Source organism: Strigops habroptila, chromosome 1 (assembly GCF_004027225.2).
Source record: "Strigops habroptila isolate Jane chromosome 1, bStrHab1.2.pri, whole genome shotgun sequence".
NCBI lineage: Eukaryota > Metazoa > Chordata > Aves > Psittaciformes > Psittacidae > Strigops > Strigops habroptila.
In genome coordinates this window covers 141,537,910-141,559,148 of record NC_044277.2, presented here as the reverse complement: position 1 = coordinate 141,559,148, position 21,239 = coordinate 141,537,910, and the positions used below count along the sequence as shown (strand labels likewise).

At 44.1% G+C, this 21,239-nt stretch overlaps 1 protein-coding gene across 2 annotated transcripts; it reads right to left on the bottom strand.

Annotated features, from left to right (window-relative positions):
- Positions 1–12,087: 12,087 nt before the first annotated feature.
- Positions 12,088–20,764, bottom strand: EIF1B (eukaryotic translation initiation factor 1B). Of its 2 annotated transcripts, XR_003994835.1 has the most exons (5): positions 20,434–20,753; positions 18,414–18,577; positions 17,616–17,717; positions 16,850–17,043; positions 12,088–15,412 (listed from the first exon to the last, which is right to left on the bottom strand). XR_003994835.1 is itself a non-coding variant. In XM_030510292.1 (4 exons), exons 1-4 carry the CDS (start codon positions 20,462–20,464, stop codon positions 16,999–17,001), a joined length of 342 nt encoding a protein of 113 aa, XP_030366152.1. In that variant the 5' UTR covers positions 20,465–20,764; the 3' UTR covers positions 12,475–16,998. The 2 variants fall into 2 exon arrangements, 1 of the variants encoding a protein (XP_030366152.1); XM_030510292.1 differs by having other exon boundaries at positions 12,475–17,043; positions 20,434–20,764.
- Positions 20,765–21,239: the final 475 nt, after the last annotated feature.

Here is a 21,239-nt window from a genome sequence, read left to right as displayed (position 1 = left end):
TTGGACCAGCTATCTTCACAACTAGGAGAGTAATTCAGTAAGAATCACTTCTCTACAGCGCAGTAGGGAAATTTCAAAGCCCCTACAGCTCCAGAGGCGCCTGCACCAGGACCCCTGCTGTGTGAAGCCTGAGGATGTTCACAAGCTGCACCTTGTAGCTGCAGCACAATACCACCAGTAGTCAGTGACCACTTTAAAATATCCTCACAGCTCTTCCAGATAGTTTTATGAGAGGCCTAATTAAAATGAACCTGATTGAGCAGTTAGTCTGTGAAGGTCTCCTAGGTAATTGCTTGGGTGTGCTTACAATTTCCAGTTGCACGGGGTGCTTCACAGTGGCCTGCGAGCAAAGGCAGGACTGTGAGATAACCCCTCCTCCCTGAACAGGTCCCCCTCCCCACTGTGACCTGGTTTAATCCCATTTCTATCTGAAGAAGACCCTGAAAAGTGTAGTTTTTGCTGCCATCTAATGTCTACCCAGGCTGCACAATCTCCTGCTGGTACAGTATAATAGACTAATGCCTTTAGAACATTGATTCTCCTAGTCCTACTTATCCGCAGCAGGACCAAGTTGCCTGCCCAAGTTGCCTGCCCTATTGCAGGAACTTACCAGCTAAATCCTGCTTGGCCCTGCAGCATCACCATGAAACTATGGGTCCTACAAGTGCCAGTGTTCCCTGGGACAGCTGGGGCAAATGCACCAACTGTGTTTGCTCACACACCAGAGTCTGGGGGTCATTATTTAGTAATTTCTGGATCCAGCATCTGCTGTTGTCATGGCACCAAGGGGCTGGGAAAGGGGCTGGGAAAGAGGCTCAGCTGTAGGCTGGTGCCTGGGTGGCTGTTTTGGGGAGTCCATCTGGTAGTAGTACATGTCTCTAACCTGCTGCCCTGTCCCAGCCCCTGAGGGAGGCCTCATGCCTGAAGATCCCGTGGGAGAAGGTGGAGGGGTATTGCCATGGCCTTGTGGTACCCACCCCTTGCTGGTCTGGGCTATCCAGTGGCTACACAATCCATGGGGCAACCCCAGCCTCCTCTCACCAGCCAGATGTGGAAGGGCAGAATAAAGTTTCTTCTGGTGCAGCCACCAAGGACAGGGGACACAGAACCTCAGCTTTGGGCAAAAGGAGAAATGGGCTCAGGTATCCTGCATCCTGGCAAATGGCAGGGAAGGCACGTGCTTGTATCTCACATACGTTGAATTTAAGCTGCCTGAATGGGACTGCACAGGCACAGCAGTGTCCTTAACTAGAGACTCAAGTGCTTATTTCAGCATTGCTTCCTACAATAGCAGATTTGCACAGCACTTAATCTCATTCTAATTGACCAGAACTGCTGATTGTGTTATAAGTAAATTGCAGTCTAATTTTACTTAGCTAGAACTGGTAGAACACAAAGCTGCAGAAATTAAACCATGTTGAAAGGAAACTGCACTAAACATTGGCACGAGTACTAGGCCAAAATTAGGCTGAAGAAGTGTGGCAACACATTGCCACCACAGCCACCACTATTTATAGAAATGAGCACTTAGGGACAAAGGGAATCTAAAATAGTTTTTTTAATATGTCTTTTTTTTTTTCCTACATCCATCACTAAAGTAGAATTTGGATTTCAGTGGAATGGACAAAAGCTGAGATTGTTGGATGTCAGTCATTGCAGGCTCAGCTTCTTCAGACGAACAGATACTTACTGTTGGGCTTACTGGTGGGGCTGAAACCCACGTTTTTAATGCCCATTTTTCTACTGTCATACTTCTTCCCTTTTGCCAGACCAACTATTTTGTGTCTTATAGAAATATGTCTGCTCATTGTGCAGATAAAAGATCAAAGGTGTTTGTTGTGCAAGCCCTAGAACTAGGTCAGTCAGTGCCCCTACCAGATTTGATCTTCTCTCTCTTTTGTATTAATGAACCTACAGTGGAGGTGGCTTTTTATATTCCTTAGGCACTGAAATGCAAACTGCCAGCACTCAGCCCATGCAAAAGCATGAGGAAAAGCTATTTAATGCTGGAGAGCAAATACCTGGAGGTCCTGGAGTGTTCATGCCATGCTCTCTGTAAAGTGTACACTTTACTAAAGCAATTGCACACACACATTTCCAAAGGCAGTTTTTGGTGGTGGTGCTGAGAATTACATCAACCTCTTTCTGTACGTATCAGGGACCACAGGCTGCACCAGCAGTGTTAACATCAGGGAATACTCCTTCCATGTCCCTCCTTTCTGCCGTCTCCCCGTTGGCCTGTAAATCCAAACCTAAGTGGGGATGTAAACTTTTACACACACCAATAACTGATATAATTCTCCTAGTGGCACTGCAGTGGTGACAAGGCACCTAGAATCACAGAACAGTTTGGGTTGGGAAGGACCTTCAAAGCTCATCCAGTCCAACCCCCTGCAATGAGCAGGGACATCTTCAACTAGATCAGGTTGCCCAGAACTACATCCAGCCTGGCCTGGAATGTCTCCAGGGATGGTTCATCCACCTCTCTGGGCAACCTGTGTCAGTGTTTTACCACCCTCATTGTACAGAATTTCTTCCTCACATCCAACCTACAGCTTTTACCTGGAAATAACCCTATAGTAGCAACTTCATCAGCTTCAGCCACTGCTGACTTTATCCTGTGGTAAAATGTATGCCCCTGGTCTCCTCCAGGATTTTAGTTTTAAGGGCAGGGTAGCTCACAGCACTTGTTTCTCCATTGAGAAAACATACTATTTTCAACAATGAAGCTAAAATCCCATGTATGCAGTGACTCACGTGGCTAGACCTTCTAAAAAGACCTAAAAGTAGAGTGATGCCTTATTGCTCAGAGAAACCACCTAGAAGACGCCTGGTTTGGCCATTTGCCTGCCAGACCCAGGTGATGTTCCTCTGATAGCCAGGCTATGGCAGTCTCTCTCAGGCTGAGTGACTCTCAGGCTGAGTGACTTCAGCCTGAGAGCTGCAGGCCCATGCCGTAAGTTATGTTCTCTCTTCACCAAGAGGTTAATGTGCAGAGAGCTATTAATCCTCCTACAAACAGATCACTTTCAGTTCATTAAACATTATTGCTAAACAACCCGTAGCTCTTCCTCAATTACTCACCTCTGAGAAAAGCGGCTCACAACTAAGCAAGAGCAGAAATAGATATCAAACCATTTATTCCACTGAAATCTCATGCTGTGCAGGATAATTTCTGACATTATTTGATTTCTTTGGTGGGGGTGGACAGAGACACAGCGTTTGTCTACACTGAAGTATTTTGTTAGTGCTGAAGAGACCTGTTTATTTGGTCCAACAAGCATCCATTTTATGTTTCCAGAATTTCTGTGATGGGCAGAACTGCCTAACCTCTTCCTTCCAACCCCTTTCATCACCTTCCTTGACTCTCTCTCTCCAGTGACCCTGAACCTTTTTGCCCAGCTCCACTGGTTCCTTCGGAGAGGTCTCTTGCAGACTTGTTGGACCATCCTTTGCCTGAAGACATAAGTCTGAATTTCAGACCACAGCACTGTGGCACTAGCAGGAGGTCACTTCTGCATTCTGCTTTTGCTGCTGGAGAAAGGCTAGAGGGACAGGATCAAGGTTTGAAGGAGGCAGCAAGGAAAAAAGTGACAAGATAAATACTGTATTCCAGCAGATCCCTTCCAACCCTGCCTCGAAAGGAAGGAGGAAAATCCCCAATAAGGTGCTGTTTCCAGTAAGAGAAGAGGACACTGGGAACAAGCTGGGGAGCGATGCCTGGTGCTGGTTAAGAAAGGACAGAAATCTTAGAAATCTGATAAAATGCAAAGCTACCTTAGGCCCTGCCAATCTGGGTTGTTAAATGCATCTGGTTTTACTTATAAAAGGCATTTGCTCAAAAATCTGATCAATTTATGACTTCCAGATCTAGCCCATGGATACAATCCCCAGTAGAACTCCATTTCGTGCCTCCAGAACACCTATCAGTGTCATGAAACCTCAGCTTATTTAACAAACCTCACTTATTTAAAAGCAGTGTCACAATCCTCAGAATAGCCTTTCTATTATGCACTACAAATTGGTCCTGTTCTTCAGCTGGGAGCAAAGTGTTTTAGTGCTACTTTTTCCCCAGCCACTAAAATTGTTTTATGACTACCATTTTGGGGTAAGGAATAAATGGATTTAGATTTGTGTGCCCAACTGTGCACCCAATTTTGAAACCTTTAGTCTGTATTCTGCATTCAAAAGGGATGGTTATAAAGTGATGTATAGATGCCATCTTCCTGAATTCAATGGGTAGGAGCTCCAAAAGACCAATTGAGGCTGGCTTCTATGCTTTCCAGCATTACAGCCTTTCTAAAGGACAGACTCCTTTTCAGGGTAGCTGTTCATCAGGGCTGTTGGATATCAAAGTCAGCCACAGACCCCATGATGCAACAATAAGCTCCTGATCTCTGGAGAGCTGCAGAGCCCACAGCTGGTACCTGTGGTGGGAATCTCAATCAAGTTGAAAGTGGCCAGATCTGACCCAGCTGATCAACAGGTAAGAGATCCACACCTCAGTGAGTGACTAAGCTTACTTGTCGTAGGAAGCATCAAAGGACCTACGTGTCTTCAGCTTACACAAAATGTTTGGGTTGCTAAATTAGTTGAAATTGAGCCCACCCAACATGAAAAATGTACTTCCACTAAACTGGCCCAAGCTAACCTATATAAATGTAATTCCACGTTTTCCTTACTGATACCTAGACTGATGAGTTTGGTCCCTAAGTCTTACAAGAACTCCTTGCTTGCAATGCTGAAGTTATATTTACAGCTTTAATTTAGACCAGAAATGAAACTGATAAGGATTAAACTCTAATCTATCTGACCTACAACCTATTTTGCTTGGGATTCTCTATCTTGTAATCAATAAATTCCAGAATTAAGTGATACGCTTGCACATCCTTGCTTCCTAGGGAACCTTTACACTTCCCAAACAAACAAGCCAGTTCCACTCATTTCCTGAAAGGGAAGGCAAGGAGAGGATTAGGAGAGCTTTGGGTTACACAGAGAAATATATTTAGGTGCCCTCAGTCCCACAGCAATCAATAGGCACTCAGAGACTCGCTGGAGCCTGTCCTTGAGTAATATTGGCAGTTTCCAAGCTGTGACCTAACAGCAGCTGGTGCCATATGGGCTGCATCCAGTCCTGGGCATGCGCAGCCACCAGTGAGGTCGGTGGCCTCGGACTGACTCCTAATGCAGGGTTTTGCCTGTGCTCACTTTGCCACCTCATAATTCAGAGTTAGAGGCAGCCAGGAACCACTTAAGGCCAATGCCATAAAACCCAGCCCAGTGGTTCTGAGATTCTGTTCCTAAACCCACATCTAATACCTACTTTCAGGCTCTTCGGAGACGAGCACGCACTATTTCATGATGTTGAATGGTGTGGGCTCCTGGTCTGTGGGGTGTCTCCCCATATTGTAACTAGCATGTTTATCTTCAGTAAAAACAACTCTTATTTCACTGGCACTAGATCATTACCAGGTTTTCCTCTGTCACAAAATCATAGCTTCAATTTCCTGGCATTTTCCATAAACCACCTTTTTTCCTTATGAGGTAGCACAAGAAGACTCTTCCTCACACATAACTGGGAACAGCTAAATCTAAAGCTTTTGGTTCAGGTGTTTTCTTATATGAAATCAGAAAACCCCTTCAGGCTTCACCTGAGCCTAAAACAACAGTAGCCTCAGCAGCAGGTCACTGTGGAGCACTTGGGTACACATGCCTGAGCTAGCCTGCCATGCCTGCACCAGGAGATACGTGGACTGGACTGCCTATGGTCTCATAAGACCATCTGACTCTTACATCTCTATGAAACCTGACATACTTCAAATAATGTATATGAAAGTTAAATCCTACTATAAAGCCACTCACCTGAAATTACCCTGAAGACTACCCTGAATGCAGCCAGGATCAGTGTCTGAGCTACTGATGTGAGCACCATGCCAGTCTTCTGCTGTTGGTTGCTTCCCAGAATCAAGGGTCCACAGCATTGCAGCATGCAGCAGGCCAGGACTGCCACATCTGAGAGTGACATTACCCAGAATGACCTGAACCACTATATGAGCTCACCAGCCCCAAAAGAAAGAGACAATGAGACATCTCAACCAGAAGAGTAAGTCCCATTTTCTCAGGGCTAACATTTTCATCCACAGTGAAACCTTCCACACAGTTAACCCAAATGGAATTAATATACTCACATGAAGCAGGAAAACAAAGAATGAAATCATTCAGTACCTTCTTATGTTGCAGGAAATGCTGTTGATTTATTTATTTGAAAGATTCCATGGGGTATCAGGAAGTCCCTCCACGTGTGAGTTGAAGTTGTGAGCCTGCAGTTTGGATGCAACAGAGCTGCAATAGAGCTGCATGGATGGCAGCAGGGAGGCTGCCAGACCTAAGCTATTTATGCCTGCCAGCTGTGAGTTGAGATCTTACCAATGGTGAGATTGGCCTTCAGCAGGAAAGAGCCTCTCCAGCTGTAAGGTAGGACATTATTCTCATGGGGTGTGCTCTTGGGCCTATGGGGGCTGAACCAGCCAAGTTTCTGGCAGGTGCTGGAGAAGGACCAGTTTGTTTTCTTCCATCATCACCAAGCCTGGTTTATACTCCTGTGTACCAGCCTCAGCAAAGAGAGGAAACATGACTGTGCCTTTTTGGGGTCTCACTCGAAGTTCCTCAGGCCAAAGCAGGCACCAGGTCAGAAAAGGTGAGCCAGAGAGGGAGCCGCAATGAACTTCATGTTGAGCTGGTCCGATGGTAATCAGCAAAAGCTGTGGCTGCTTACTCAAGTGAGGAGCAGGCAGTCTCTTCCTGCATGTCATGGACCCCAAAATACAGGCAGGGTCTCTGTATCAGCCAGAGGGGCTAACCTCTCCCCACTGCTCTCATTGTAGCTGTATCTGGTTTGGTTAAACAGTGAGGCTGATTGAAATGAGCTACAAAATCACAGTGCATCACACCACCAGCCCTAAGAGCATCAAACACTGACACCATCAGTGCCTGCTGAGGGAGTCCCACAAGCATAGAATCATAGACCCATAGAGTGGTTTGTGTTGGAAACGACCTTAAGATCATCCAGTTCCAACCCCCTGCCATGGGCAGGGACACCTCACACTAGACCATGTAGCCCAAGGCTCTGTCCACCCTGGCCTTGAACACTGCCAGGGATGGAGCATTCACCACTTCTCTGGGCACCCTGTGCCAGCGCCTCAGCACCCTCACAGGGAAGAACTTCTGCCTTAGATCTAACCTGAACTTCCCCTGTTTCAGTTTGAACCCATCACCCCTTGTCCTATCGCTACAGTCCCTGATGAAGAGTCCCTCTCCAGCATCCTTGAAGATCCCCTTCAGATACTGGAAGCATCTGAAATTCCCAAGTGGAGGGGCCAGCATCCCTGTTTTGACCAGAAAGACAGACATACATTATTTTAGGCAAACAGGTTTTAAATTACCAACACATTTCTCTGGAGCTGTATCTTGGCACAACATGGCGTTGACTGCAACTACATGCCTGTGAACTAGGGCCTCACTTGATGCAAATCACCTACCCACTGGATATAACCAGCCCCAGAGCTTCAGAAACTCTGATCTCATGGACACCGTGTACTTTTTAATTGGGCAATCTCATAAGTCATTTTACTGTAGCTGATGCTTCACTTTTGAGGAGAAAAAAAAAAAGGGAAGGTTTTACAAAGCTCCCTTTATTCACCCGAATCCCACTAAGGTCAAGAGAAAAACTGCTGCTGACTCACAACAGCATTTAAATCAAGTGCTGAATTAGAAATTACACTTTGTACGGTTTCAGCTCAGGGAAGAACTAGCTTCTTATAAAAGATCAAGTGGTGACGCCTTTTATCCTTTCTTACTAAAAGTCCTAGAGGCACTTTCCAACACTGACGCACCAAATCAGAGCATTTTCCTCTTCTGTAACAGTTTTAATAAAAGCCAGTTTTAGTTTTGGTCCCATAGATGTTAAAAACTGGTTTCAGCCTCCTTTCATGAACAACATGCCCTCTGAAATCCGAAGTGTTGTGGCTGTTTGAGGAAACCATCTCTAATGCATCTTGGCTGCTTCCAACTCTTACAGCCTTGGGAGAGGAACAGGTTCCCCAGGCATTGTCTATACCCAGATCCACTTAGATACCCTTATGGGCCCAGCCCAAGGATAGGACCATTATTTGTCCAAACTGCTGATCCCTAAAGCTGCCTCCTCTGACTTCTGCAATGGTTTTGGATGGCTTTTTCAATGCTGGTTCCTTACACCTCTTCCCTGTAGGCAGCTGCATCGGGTGTGCAGCAACTCTCACTGTGTCCATGCACGCGTGCACCGAGCTCCTCTCCTCCACCTTGCTCCAGCAGACCCAACACCATCCTTTCTCTGAGCCTGCAGAGAACTAAGCAGACAAGAAGTGATTCCTTAACCCCCAAAAGCAATCCACTTCCTGCCGATTCCCCTCCCAGAACTGACTTGCTTTCAGAGGAGAGGCAGCATGAGCTGGTGGGAACTGTGGAGAGGCACAAAGGCAAGCCTGCCTCTTTCTGTGGTGCCTTGCCATGAGCTGACTTCCACCCATTATGAAGTCCTAGCTGTCCTCTCTTGCCTCTCTCAGTAGATTTCTTTCTTCTCTCTGAAGTGGTGCACCAGGACTCCGCCTCACACCTCTTGCACAGGGCTCTGCAGTAAGCATGCACTGAGCTACAAGCCCTTGATGATGTGCAGCCGCCGTAGGGAAGGGGTACATCTAGGGACAGATTTCAGGTCCTCTCTATCAGGCAGAGGAAATTGGGGAACAGTTTCACACGGGTTATGCCTGCAATTTACTCGGGAATTTTACCAAATGTTCCTCTTTACACTCCCCTAAGATTTAGATGGCTTTTCCTGGCTTCAGCGTCACTGTTTTCAGCATGTGCTGTCTTCTAGTGACATCTAGGGACAGAGGCTGGAAATCGCAAGCTGGCCGTTTACATGAGCAATTTAAACGTATTTAAAATTGATAAAACTGGTTTGTTTGATGAGACCAATTATTTGGTTGATTTGGGAAAAAAAGGACAGGTGTCCTCTATCCCCCCAGAAACGTAAAATAAAATTCTTACGGCAGAATCTTTATTTTTAACAATCTTTTGTTGTCATCTCCCAATAACTGTTTGTAACAGTTCGATGGCACAATGCACACAAACCTTAAGTAAGCCAGTGGCAGAAGGAACAATTGCAACTAAGATCAGGGGAAAAGCACCTCGCCTGTTTTGCAGGACTGATACATCAAACTCCCCAAGGCCCGTTCCTCAGCTCATGTGCATTAGCTTTCATTTCACAAAGTAGCAACAGAGACATGGCATTGACTGCCGTAACGTTTCACTCTGGTACGAAGGATGCAAGCAAGGTGAAGACACTGCACTACTGAAAGCAAAGCACATGAAAAGGGAAAAAGAACAGGACAGAAACACTTTGAGGTCTAAAGAGCAAGCAAGTTGTTTTGTGTAGCTGGATCTACTATTTACTCATTGCTATTACTACTAATTTACTCATTACATTTACATGTCAGTCCTCTGGTCATGAATCAGTCTCCATGCCTGGTGTTTCACCTACACAGGACAATGATACAGGCCCTGACCTGGAGATCTTACCTGCAGGGGAAGACACAACTGATGGATGGAGGCCATAGAGCAGAGGGAACAGCGGCTCCACCTCAACTGCTTTGTAGCCTGGCTTGATGTCAGATGGATCTGCAGTGTTAAACAGCTCATTCCTGTAGGAACAAAGCGGAAGCAGCAGCAACTCTTCCTGCTGTGCCTTCACTTCTTTACTGGAGAGGCAGGCAGGCCTCCTCCAGAGCATAACAGGACACCAAGCAGGAGGAGATGGAAAACGCACTATGTGCCTGTGTAATACATCCCATCAAAGATGTAGAAACGTATGGGCTAGTTCTTTTAAAACAAACTGGTGTGACTGCACAGCCTACATCTGCTCTGGATCTCCTCCTATACATTTAGACTTCCTAATTCTTCACAACCCACAGGAACTAAAGAACCCTGCGCTAATTCATGCCTGGACCTTTGGAGAACCCCTAAAAATACATCTTTCTGATGGCAGGAGGAAACATGGAACATATTCTCAGAAGGAGACATCAAGAGAAGCGCTTACACATGCACTAAGGGCTTGTATGTCCAAACCCAAAGTATTTAAATCTGCAGTCACAGGAAAACAGTGTGGAGTACACTGAGCAAATAGAGCGAAGAACATAGCCTAGTGACAAACACTGCCAAGTAACGCATCTCATCTCCCATCTCCACCTTCTTTGTGTAGCAGCCTGTGGAGCCTCAGCATAGATACACACACAGGGCATTACCATTTTAAGCACGTTTCCTTTGCATTCCTCCTGCCTGTAGCTTCATCCTGCAATACGCAGCTGCTAGCAACTGGGTACTCTTGCTTTTGTATATAAGCTGTGTTCTCAGATGGTCATTTGTTGTCTTCTGAATGCTGACACTGATGATTTCTGGAACTTCATCGGTTTGTTTGGTTCCTCTCCCTGCACGTCTCCACAGTGGACAACTGCCTGTTTCCCCTGTTCAGAGGGTACTGCCCTGCAGTTGTTAGGGCACTACTTTTATCACACAAAGTCATTACAGACTGTAGGCACAGACCCACAGTAAATGTCCAGTTCTGTGTGGTCAGATCTCATCCCATGACCAGAGCGCTCCGGTACTTTGAATTTTACTGCTGGAGACCCAGCTGAGCATCAGTCCAAGCTGCTTTGAGAACCAGCCAAGCTGCTGCTTCTGTGCTGTGCAAGCCACCAGCAGGTCAGACCGGCTACAGGTGGAGGCCATCTGAAGGGCCCTGCATCACTCTATTTGGTAGGATGATGCAGACACCTCCTTCCCTCTCACCCTTGGCAGGAACCCTTTTTATCTTCCATAGTGCTACTGAAAGATGATCTAGTTTCAGCATGACTGGAGCCAGTTCTGGAGTTGGCTTCTACAAGCAGGAGAAATGAAACAATGTGATGACCCCAGAGATGTTCCTCCCCTCAGTACCCTTCAAAACCAGTTTGGCATGCAAGGCAGGTGAAGCAGCAACGAGTGAGGACTCCAGGCCCAGCTACTCTCAAACACAGCACTGGTCAAAATACTTTTAATCACATAAAACCACTACTGGACCATCAGAAAGTTTCCCCATGCCACTTCAAAATCCTACCTGAAGGAAAGGTAAGGAAGGAAAATACTCTTCTTTCAATATTCTCTATAAGGACCTTTTCCATACCAAATTCTCTCATATAAATTATCTTTAATAATGCAGGGATTAATTCGCATGTTACTTTTTACTAAAGGAACCTAGGCGGTGGTTTTGTTCTGTATCTTCAAGTCCTAATCCAGATCTGGGCTTTAAGGTCAGGTTTGACTCAAGGGTACTGACAGTATCGGACACTGACAAGTACCAGTTTGCAGGTTCTTCACCAGCACCACCAAGTACAGATACCACTGGTGCCAGTTTGGTCTGTTTGTAGCTGGATATTCTGTTTACTGATTGCTACTACTACTGATTTACTCATTACATTTATATGTCAGTCCTCTGGTCATGAATCCGTCACCAGGAGTCACCCCCACCACACGAACATCTCGCTTTCTCCGGAGAGTAGCTGAAGGCTGCTTCCTCTAGGACAGGGCCTGCCCTTCAGCAGATTCTTCCAGCAGCACTCCTGGGAATAAACCATTTTTAACCTGTCTTACCTCAGAAACATTCTCTTACTACCCATCAATGCATTTAGGACATTTGCTAGGGCCACCTAAGAGAGAATCCTTCTGGTTCATCCATGGGACAGCTATTGCAACAGGCGCAGCACCACCTCCTCCATGGGGTTAGCTGTCCCCTGTGATACCCAAGGCTTGCCGGTGTGTTCCATGGGGCCAGCGCTCTTTGCCTGTCTATCTGTGCGAGGGACCACAAACACAGCTGACAGTTACATCCTGTCCGTGAGGAGCACCACTGTTCTACTTGCAACGTCTGCGGAATTCAGCTACTCATAACTTGAGCCTGGATCATGGGGTTTTTTGCTGCATAATCATAGCAAAGATGGCTTAAAAAGGAAAAAAGCATTTATTATATACACAAGTACTTTTAATCAGACCCCAAATTAATTTCAGAAATGTGCTGTCACACTTCACAGATGCAAATGTTCTAAAATAGCTGAGACCAAACTTGAGCATATTGGCTTCATCCTAAACCACTGCATTTTGCTTATTCAAGAAATGAGATGATCCTCTTCTGTGCAAAATTTTAGACCTAAATCATTCTGGTTTAGAGCTATGACATCCCAGTATAAGTCACAATCCTTCTTTAAGTTGGTTGGTACACACTATGGTAGAAATTTAAAAGAGAAAATACAACATCAAAGCCAATTACAAGAGGATCACATATATCACTACTAAATCAACTACTTCTATCTCCACCAAAAAAATAACCCTCTTCAATAACAACATAAATTTGTTTTAGAAAAGCATACATAAAATAACACTGCTACATTTTATTTCCAAAGACTTCATTGTCTCAGCTCTCTAACAATACTCCAATACAGGTTAAGACTTGTTCATCAAGAGATCAATCACAGACATGTACCAAACATTAAAAAGGCATGCCAAGTACAAATCCTCTTCTGAGGTTATCTTTTTTGCAAGGTAAACCAAAAAGAATAGGCATGAAGCATCTGTACAGCAAATATCAAACTACCATGTAATTTTTCCCTTATTCATCTCAAAAGCTTTATCTGGCAACTGGAAAATAACCTTCATGTTGCCGTGCATGGACATGTTCCTAACTAAACTGAGTATGGGTGTATGGAGAGTCTTAGGAGGAAGGCAGATTCTTAGTACTTAATATATCTGAACCTCTAAGACCAATTCCACTTCCTTAGTGGCAATGGCACACTAACTTACACAACACCCTGTGACAATAATCAACACTGCACACACCAAAAGTGACAGTAACCCCTACTGTGTCCCAAAATAAGTGATAAAAAGGCCCCATTCTTTAACTAGCTAAATACTCATCTTTTACATACTTTCATGCAGTAAGAGGAACTACTGAACCTATTTAAACAAGGGTGTAACATGGATCCTATACACTAGAACCTTCCAGGAAGACTAAGGAAAAAACAATTGCTGACTGGAACTCAAAGTACATCTGTTCTATACTGTAAAATTAGAGTAGTACCGCCTGTAACAGTGCAGCACATTAGATAAGATCTCACAAAAACTACAAACAGGGTATCATACTACAGCAAGGATATCCACTTACTGGCGAGTCTGTAAATAAGGGTGCATCTTCAGGGCAACCATGTCCCCATCATAAGAAGTACAGGGCAAAATGCAGAGCTTTACTTAATTATTGCTTTGTTCAAATATTTAAAACTTAAGCTTCAACAACGCTTCACAATTTTTATAATGGCTTTAGATGTATTTAGAATCATAAATGCCAAACTCTCAAGTTTAATTAGGATTTTTAAAGATACAGAAATAACAATGTTATAGAGGTCTTGCAGTTCAGAATCTAAGTTAATAAAAACAGACTTTAAGATACAAACTCATTTCTTAAGGTGTTTTTTTGTGGGGTTGCCTCCTCCCTCTCCAAAGTTCTCCAGAATAAAATGCTTTTCATTTAGGCTGTGCAAGACTCTGGTTCAGTGGCTTTGCTTAAACCTACTTCCTGCACCAATGAGTAGTACACACACACACAATCCAGGCACTATTCAGAGATTCTTTCACTTGAGATAATTATTGCTCATCTGCCCACAGTTGTGCTCTTCATGCTCATCTCAAACACATGACCACATTTAGCAGACCACAGGTAGAGATGAAGGGTCTGATAATTCGCAGAAGAGAAAGTAGGCATCTTACAGATCCAAATTACTGAATCTTCTACAAATAAGCACTGCTACCACCATTTGAGAAGCAATGGTTTCACTGTTCGTAGCTGCATTAAGTAGATGCAGGCTCTGAACAGACAATTCCATGAATTTATGCAATCCCTTACTCAAAGTGTATCAGCTAGAAGAGGCAGCTACGACAGCCTAATATAGCTATACATAACAAGGCTGTGAATTTGGAACAGCAGTTCCTACATCACGGTGCAGCTTGTGGTTAAGCCTAGATAGCACTGAGAAGGCAATCTTGATTTGGAGATCTGTAGAACGCAGACTTCACAATATTCCCACAAAAAGAAGCCATCACTCTTTGCAGTCTCAGCTTCCCCAGTCTCGAGTCCTTTTAGTGGGTTTAAAAACATTTAAAATGTTTTCTATTATTAGCTCCCTTTTACTGCCTCGACAATCATGGGCCACATCCTTTACCATTTTTTAACGTATTTTTGAATAGCTGGAAAGATTGAAACCTGCCTTCAGTGTGAAAACAGGTTTTCATGGAAGTAATTGAAACATTTCTTTCCCAGTGTCTTCCATGTTTTTCAGCTTTCTTGAAACAGGGATATATATTCCAAATCAGCTGAGCTTTGACAAAGAAGTTTCAGCGTAAGATAAAACATGAAATTACTGAAGCCTTTCCTCTAGGACATGCAAAGAGGCTTGGGCTTATAACAAGGCTGGTTACAATCTCACAGAGACACTGTTCCGGTCTAAAATACAAGGACAAAAATTTCTGCTTTCCTTCTAAAAGACTGTTTGTTGTCATGACAAATCTCATCTATTTAAACTTCTAACGTGTTACTTATTCCTTCTCCTTTCAATTTTGTCTCTCATAGGTCAAAACACTAGAGCATAAAACTCAAGCCAGCTATCAACTCCAAAGTTCCTCCTATCGGAAAGGACTTAAATGAGGAGGAAGAAAACGGTTTTTCTTACTTATTCCAAGCAGAATGACTATGGAGAAATGACTCAAGCTTAGGTAGCAAAACTTACTGGAATGCCATCTGAAATGAAGACTGACTCAGTAACACATGACACTTGCTAATCATTCGTTAATTTCCAATTCAAAACCCACTAGAAGTGCTAATGTAATACCAGTGAAACAGGAGAAGATACTGCTTGGTTTTCCTTTTGGGCTTGAGGACAAGCTTTAAATGGGAATGTCAGTTTTTCTGGCATTTGATAAAATGAAAATCACCACGTGCTACGTACGCCCAAAGAATTAATTCCTTTAACATTTAGGAATCGGGACTAAGTAAACTTGCAATGATTTTATTCTGCTAATGTGCAAGACTTGCGCAACACTTATGTTTGGGATTTTCGTTCTGTGTGCTGGTGTTTCATGTTTTCCTGTAGGCATTCCCTCCTCCTCTTGAACACATTATACCTTAACAATATACCATCTTCTGAAACATCCTTTCTCTGGAACAGTTAAGATCTGTAACACCAGGCAGAATTTGTGGAGATTGAGAGACTGGACACTGGATTCTTACAGCTGGAATTGTCTAGGCCAGACAGAGAAAGAAATTGTCATATGAATGCTCTATAATGCTTCCTAAATTGTTTCTAGTGCCATAAAGGTTCATATCTGAATTCAGAAATCTAACAACAGAAGCCAAAGGTTCGTGTGAGTTAAAATTAAGCATTTCTATTTAAAAAGGCAGTTATGAACAGGAAACTAAATATAGGCACAGGTGATACTAAGTAATATAGTTTAACCTAGTCTTGATGTTTACTTAGGTAGTCATCAATTCTAAGTTATGAATAAGTCTTAGCAGTAATGTCTCTTTCTTCCTTTCCAGAGAATGGGTGATATTACAAGAAGGTTTTTTAACATTTCCCACTATTGTTATGGTTTCCTAGACCAGTGTGTTTTGAATTGCTTCAGAGAAAATTTCCAAGTCTATCTGACAAGTAAGGCAAGATCTGCATGTTTCACCAAATGAAGGCATTTCATTCTGTAAAGAGACATGTCTTAAAAGCAGAATACCAAATGCTGACAGCTAACTGGAACTAGATGAAAATCGTGATGGAACAAACCTGTTTTAACTTCAGATAACACTGAATGCATTGCCTGTGAGAAAAGTAAACTCACCCGGCTTTCTATAGTAACACCCAAACCCCGTGACAAAACCCTCCATATTAACCATTAATCACAGCAAACTTCATACCAGGAATAACAAAGGTTATTGTGGAGCCTGTTACCTTCCTTCCTTCTGCAGCTAATTAAAGCACTCTGCTTGCCAGTATTAAATGCACAGTCATGGCAGAAGCCAACTCAATGTCTTTCCTTCACTCAGTGACATAGGAGATAAAACATTTGAAAGAAGTACATGGGATTTTCTGGGAGTGCTATGTAAGACCTAAATGTTTAGCATGTTCCCAGTAATAGCAGCCTTAAGGAGTTCAGCTTATTTTAGCCTACTATGCTTAACACTAATACATCATAGTCACTGCAGTAAAATTTAGAGAAGATCCAGTTACTTACTCAGCAAACAATTTACGTCTTATCATGCTGCTACTAAGATACACCTACACTAAAGACTTTAAAGCTTCAGTCTTACAGCTACAGGGGAAGATCACATCTAGGGAATCTACTGATTAATTAGCTAATACTTCATCAGGTAGATTTTCCCATTTATTCAATCAGCCCTGAGCTACACTTGCCACAAAACAGTTCAGCCATTCTTTAGTAAGGCTGCTGTGCCAGCTTAAAACTTCAGCTAAAGCATTTCAGATATCCCAGAAAATATATGAATAAACTTTTATTTTTAAGCATCAAGACACACTATTTTAATACAACCCACACATTTTAAGTCAGGTGGAGAGTACTAAACTGAACAATCATCACTAAAACATTTCCATTGGAAATGTGTTAAAGTTCTCATGGGTCTTCACTACCACCTTACTGAAGTTTTCTTATGTGTTTCTAGTCTACACACCACATGTTTCACGCAGTCATGCAAATCTGAATCAAATTTTAAACGTCCAGGTAACAGGGAAGTCCATTCACTGCAAAGATTCATTTTCAGAGAAAAGCCAGGCTAGGTAAGACCAAATAAGCAGGGTTCTTCATGAGAGTACAGGTATTTTAGAAACCATGAACTTTCAGTTGTTCTTCCTTGACAATGCCAATCTAAAGGAGAAAAGCAACACATTTCAGTAAAGCTGATATGCTTGGGATATTACAGTGATATCAAGTTACATAATCTTATACTTTGACTAAAAAGTCTGCAACACAGTATATAGTCAATAAGGCAGTCTCCTAGTTTCTAGAATGCTTCTGGGCCAAGCAGAAGAACTGACTACGTAAGAAAGTCTTATCAGATATCTGACTTGTTCTGTAGTCCTAGCATTTCCTCTTTCACAGTGTAACATCTCTGCATCATGATTGCCATCAGTAAGCCTCTTTCCTCTACAGTGTTTGCAGTCTCAAAACTATGGTTTGCATCAAACACTCAATTTTACAAACGAAGACCTCAAGTTGCACTGCCAGAGAACAAGTGGAATGCTGTAGCAAGGTAAACACATTCTACAGTGCTTTGATTCTTACCACAGAATCACTCTTGTTCTGCAAGTGTCGTTTTACTTTTTGGCTGAAAATATAAAGGAACTGTAGTGACATCTTTAGCTGGTTAACTAACATCAATGGCACCTGTCACTGTATTTCTTCCAGAGAAGTTTAGATATTTAACTGCAGTCCCTTACCTCCAAAAGGAATTGGCAAATGTTCTTCCTCTGGTCACCTTGAAGCTGGATAACTTCACCGTATTCAGGATGTTCAATCACAGTACCATTACAAGCAAATTTCTAGAGAAACATTCACATTGTCAGACATCTGACGTATATTACGATTTTGCTTAGTAAATCTTTTCAGCAGAATCTTGTCACAGACGCTGTGTACTAAATTCTGATGCCAAGCAAGGCAAAGGCTAGATCTATTTTACGCTGGGGTTGGTACATCTGCTGATGCATACGGAGACGAACTAAACTGGTGATGGTAAATTCAGGCAAAGACAGCATTAGCTACTGTGCAGAAGGAATGGGCCAATGCCCGTTACAAGAAAGGAAAATAAAGTCATAAGATACAGCCTTTCAACTCTACACCATTTTAAAATAAATATTTTTATCCTGGAGAAACTCAAAGTCTCCATTTTCAACAGCGACACAGCTTATGACAGAAGCAGGAAAGCAAAAAGAGTTCTACTATAAACTGATTTTATTCTTTACATCAAAGCAGCCAGGTATCTGTGAATTTAATGAAACATTCAGAATGCGTTTACTTCTTTATAGGAAAAAAACATTTAACTCTTTAGCAAAAATCAGTGTCATTAGACACTGACAGGAGTTAGGAGAAAGACAGGGAAAGGTGTCAATCTGAATATGAAAGTGATGTCCACAGGCAAGAATGAAATAAATATTCTGTTATTTTGTAATAAAATCTATCTTCTAATATATACTCCTTTATATAATATATTTATTACCAAATCAAATCAGTAACTTTACCTTTTTGAAAGCTTTCACAAGTTTCTTCTTGTCATAATCATCTGCAATCCCCTGAACGGTGGTCAGTGTCTTTCTTCCGTTCCGTTGCTGAATCCTTATATGAATGTAATCCTCAGTCCCCGCCGGGAGTAAGTCGTCACCCTTTGTTGCATCAGCAAAGGGGTCTGCGAGAGGGAAAAAAAAAAGTAAATGTTTAAATATATGCTTAAAAATACTCTGCTACAATCAGAGCCCTGTTTTCTCCAGCTGTATTGAGTCTCACTAGGCTACTACCTCAGCACAGCGCTCTCAACTGTCATGCATCTGGGGTCTTCAGTGCCCTCCCAGATATAAACCATTTCCAGCTACAGTTTCAATTTACTTCACTATTTCTTGCAAACTGCAAATCCTGAAGCTCTGAAACTGAAAACATGGTTCCGAGAGAACATCAAGTGCACCTTCAGTTTTAGATGGCCACGTGCATTTTAAGGGCAATACAAAGTCCTGTCTTTCACCAGATCAGCTGATAAGTAGACAAATAAAAGAGCTCTTGTACACACGCTCCTTTACAGAGCAGAAGTCTTATACTGTGACAACCACACTACCAGCATTTTAAGGCATGGATGTAATTCTTGGCTACTCATGTAAACAAAACACAGCCACAGACACTAAGAAATGTCAGAGGCTGTCTGTAAACCAGCACCCCTCTGCCAGTCAGTAATTTTGGGCAAGAATTGTAGCAAAATTAATTTAGACTTTAAGTCAGTTGTCAGATTCTTCCAAGCTTGAATTTATCTAGCACAGGTGAAACAGGAAGGCATTTAGGAAGAAGGGTTTCTGGGTTATGCTTCTTAATTAGCTGTTCTCCACAAAAACATACTTAACACTCACACTGTCAAGAAATTTTAGGGCCCGACAAATTTCCTAATCAACAGCTTCAAATAAATCTTGAAGTACTTTAAGTATTATTTTTTAAGACAAGTCAGAATCATATTGAAAAGTGTGATCTTCAGGAAGTGTAAGCTCAGCAGCCACGTATGCTACAATTTCCCAAACTTCCATCCAAAGCTCAACCCTAAAAACACCAATCAAGGTTTGCCACCCACTCGAAGCAAACGCCCCAGAAGGGTAAGACTTCAGCAGAAATAGCAACACTACTTCAGCTGCAGACAGACTGACCTATGGAGAAACAAGAATGACAAGAGCATTAAAGGCACTGAAAGCAGGGCAAGGATGCAAGCACCACAAGGAAAGAAGTACAGCACTGGGAAGCTTGACTGGCTTAATTTCTATTGAAGACAAGACACGCTGAATTTCACTGTGCCCCATGGTTTGTGGGGCAAACACTAACAGAAAATTCCAGTGGAAAAAAAAAAAGGGGGATTCACGCGGGAAGAGCACTTGGCAGAGTTTAGGATTCTAGGCTGGAGATAAGCCAGCACTGTAGGTGTTAACACTGGATCACTTCAAACAGATCCTATGACCAGCACGCTCCTAAGCACAGGGTCAGTGCCTAAATCGTGATTAACATAACCTTCTCGTATGGGTTATACGTGCAAAAGATCAGAGACAAAACGAGGTCAAAACCCTGACAACATTATCGTAGAAAGTGCTAACCTGCTCGCTTCTGTCACCTATAGATAAAAAGAAGAATCATGGCCCAGCGTGGTAAAACTTCCCTGCTAATACAGGGGAAATTACCTACCTTCTGTATAGCTCAATCTACAGAAACTATAACCTTGGCAAGGCATCTGCCAGGATCTGGGGCATTATTATGGATGAGGCAGCAAATCAACAAGCAACTGGAACTGAGGAAATTATTCCCTTCTCAGTAGAGGCTATGAACCTCAGGCTCCCTCTGCCCACAAAGATCACAGCTCTAGGGCTGCACCCGCTTCAGTGTCACCTCGGGGACGGGGACACCGACGCTCGAACCGCACCGGGGCCCTCGGGAACGGGGCCGAGGACGGGGTGGCCAGGGACAGCCGAGGGGACGACTGTGAGTCTCTGTGCGGCACACGGGGGTGCTGGCGGCTCTTACCGAAGGATTGGAGGTTCTGGATAGATGACATGCGACTCTGCGGCGAGAGGCTGGAGCAGCGGGGAAAAGGCCGCAGCTGGGTGCGCACGGGTCACGTCTCCGGCTCCGCAGTGCCGGCGGGGCGGGGAGAGGAGGGAGGGAGGGGAGGAGGTGAGGTGAGGGGAGGGATAACAAAAGCGGAGGGAGGGAAGGGGGAGGGAAAACGGAGAACGGCGTGAAAGGAGGAGAAAGCGCGGAGACGAAGGAAGAGCGGCCGGAGCCCACGCCCCGGCACCCGCCCCGCAGCGCCGTTAACGGGCAGGGGCCGCCGCTTCCCCTCACAAAATGGCGGCTGGCCCCACCCCGGTAAGGGGTCGCAGTGCCCAACGCGCACGGCGCCCAATGGCCGCCAGCTCAGGTGGTGGCGGTGGTGGTGGCGGCGGCGGCGGCGCCGGCGCCGGCGGAGGAGGAGGAGGGTGCTGTTCGGGGTCGGGTTGTGTGCCCGCACATCCCTGTCTACCCCAAGTGGGGAACGGGGCACGGCCTGCTCGGAGGCACGGCTCCCCACAGGAGCCCCGAGCTCCCTCCCCATGCTGCCCGCCCTCAGGGCGGGGCAGGCCCCCGTGGGGTGACCCCGCTGAGGCGACCCCGCTGAGGCTTCCCTTCATGCTCCATTGGCTTGGGTGGTGCTGTTTCCTGGCGTCTCTTCATGTTTCCAAGCTAGGTCCTGTCAGCTGCTGGACTGGCTTCAAGCTGGTCTGAAATAGTGCTTCCCCCTTCCCCAGTCAAACGTAGCATTCTCCTGGAGAAACTGGCTACTCACAGCT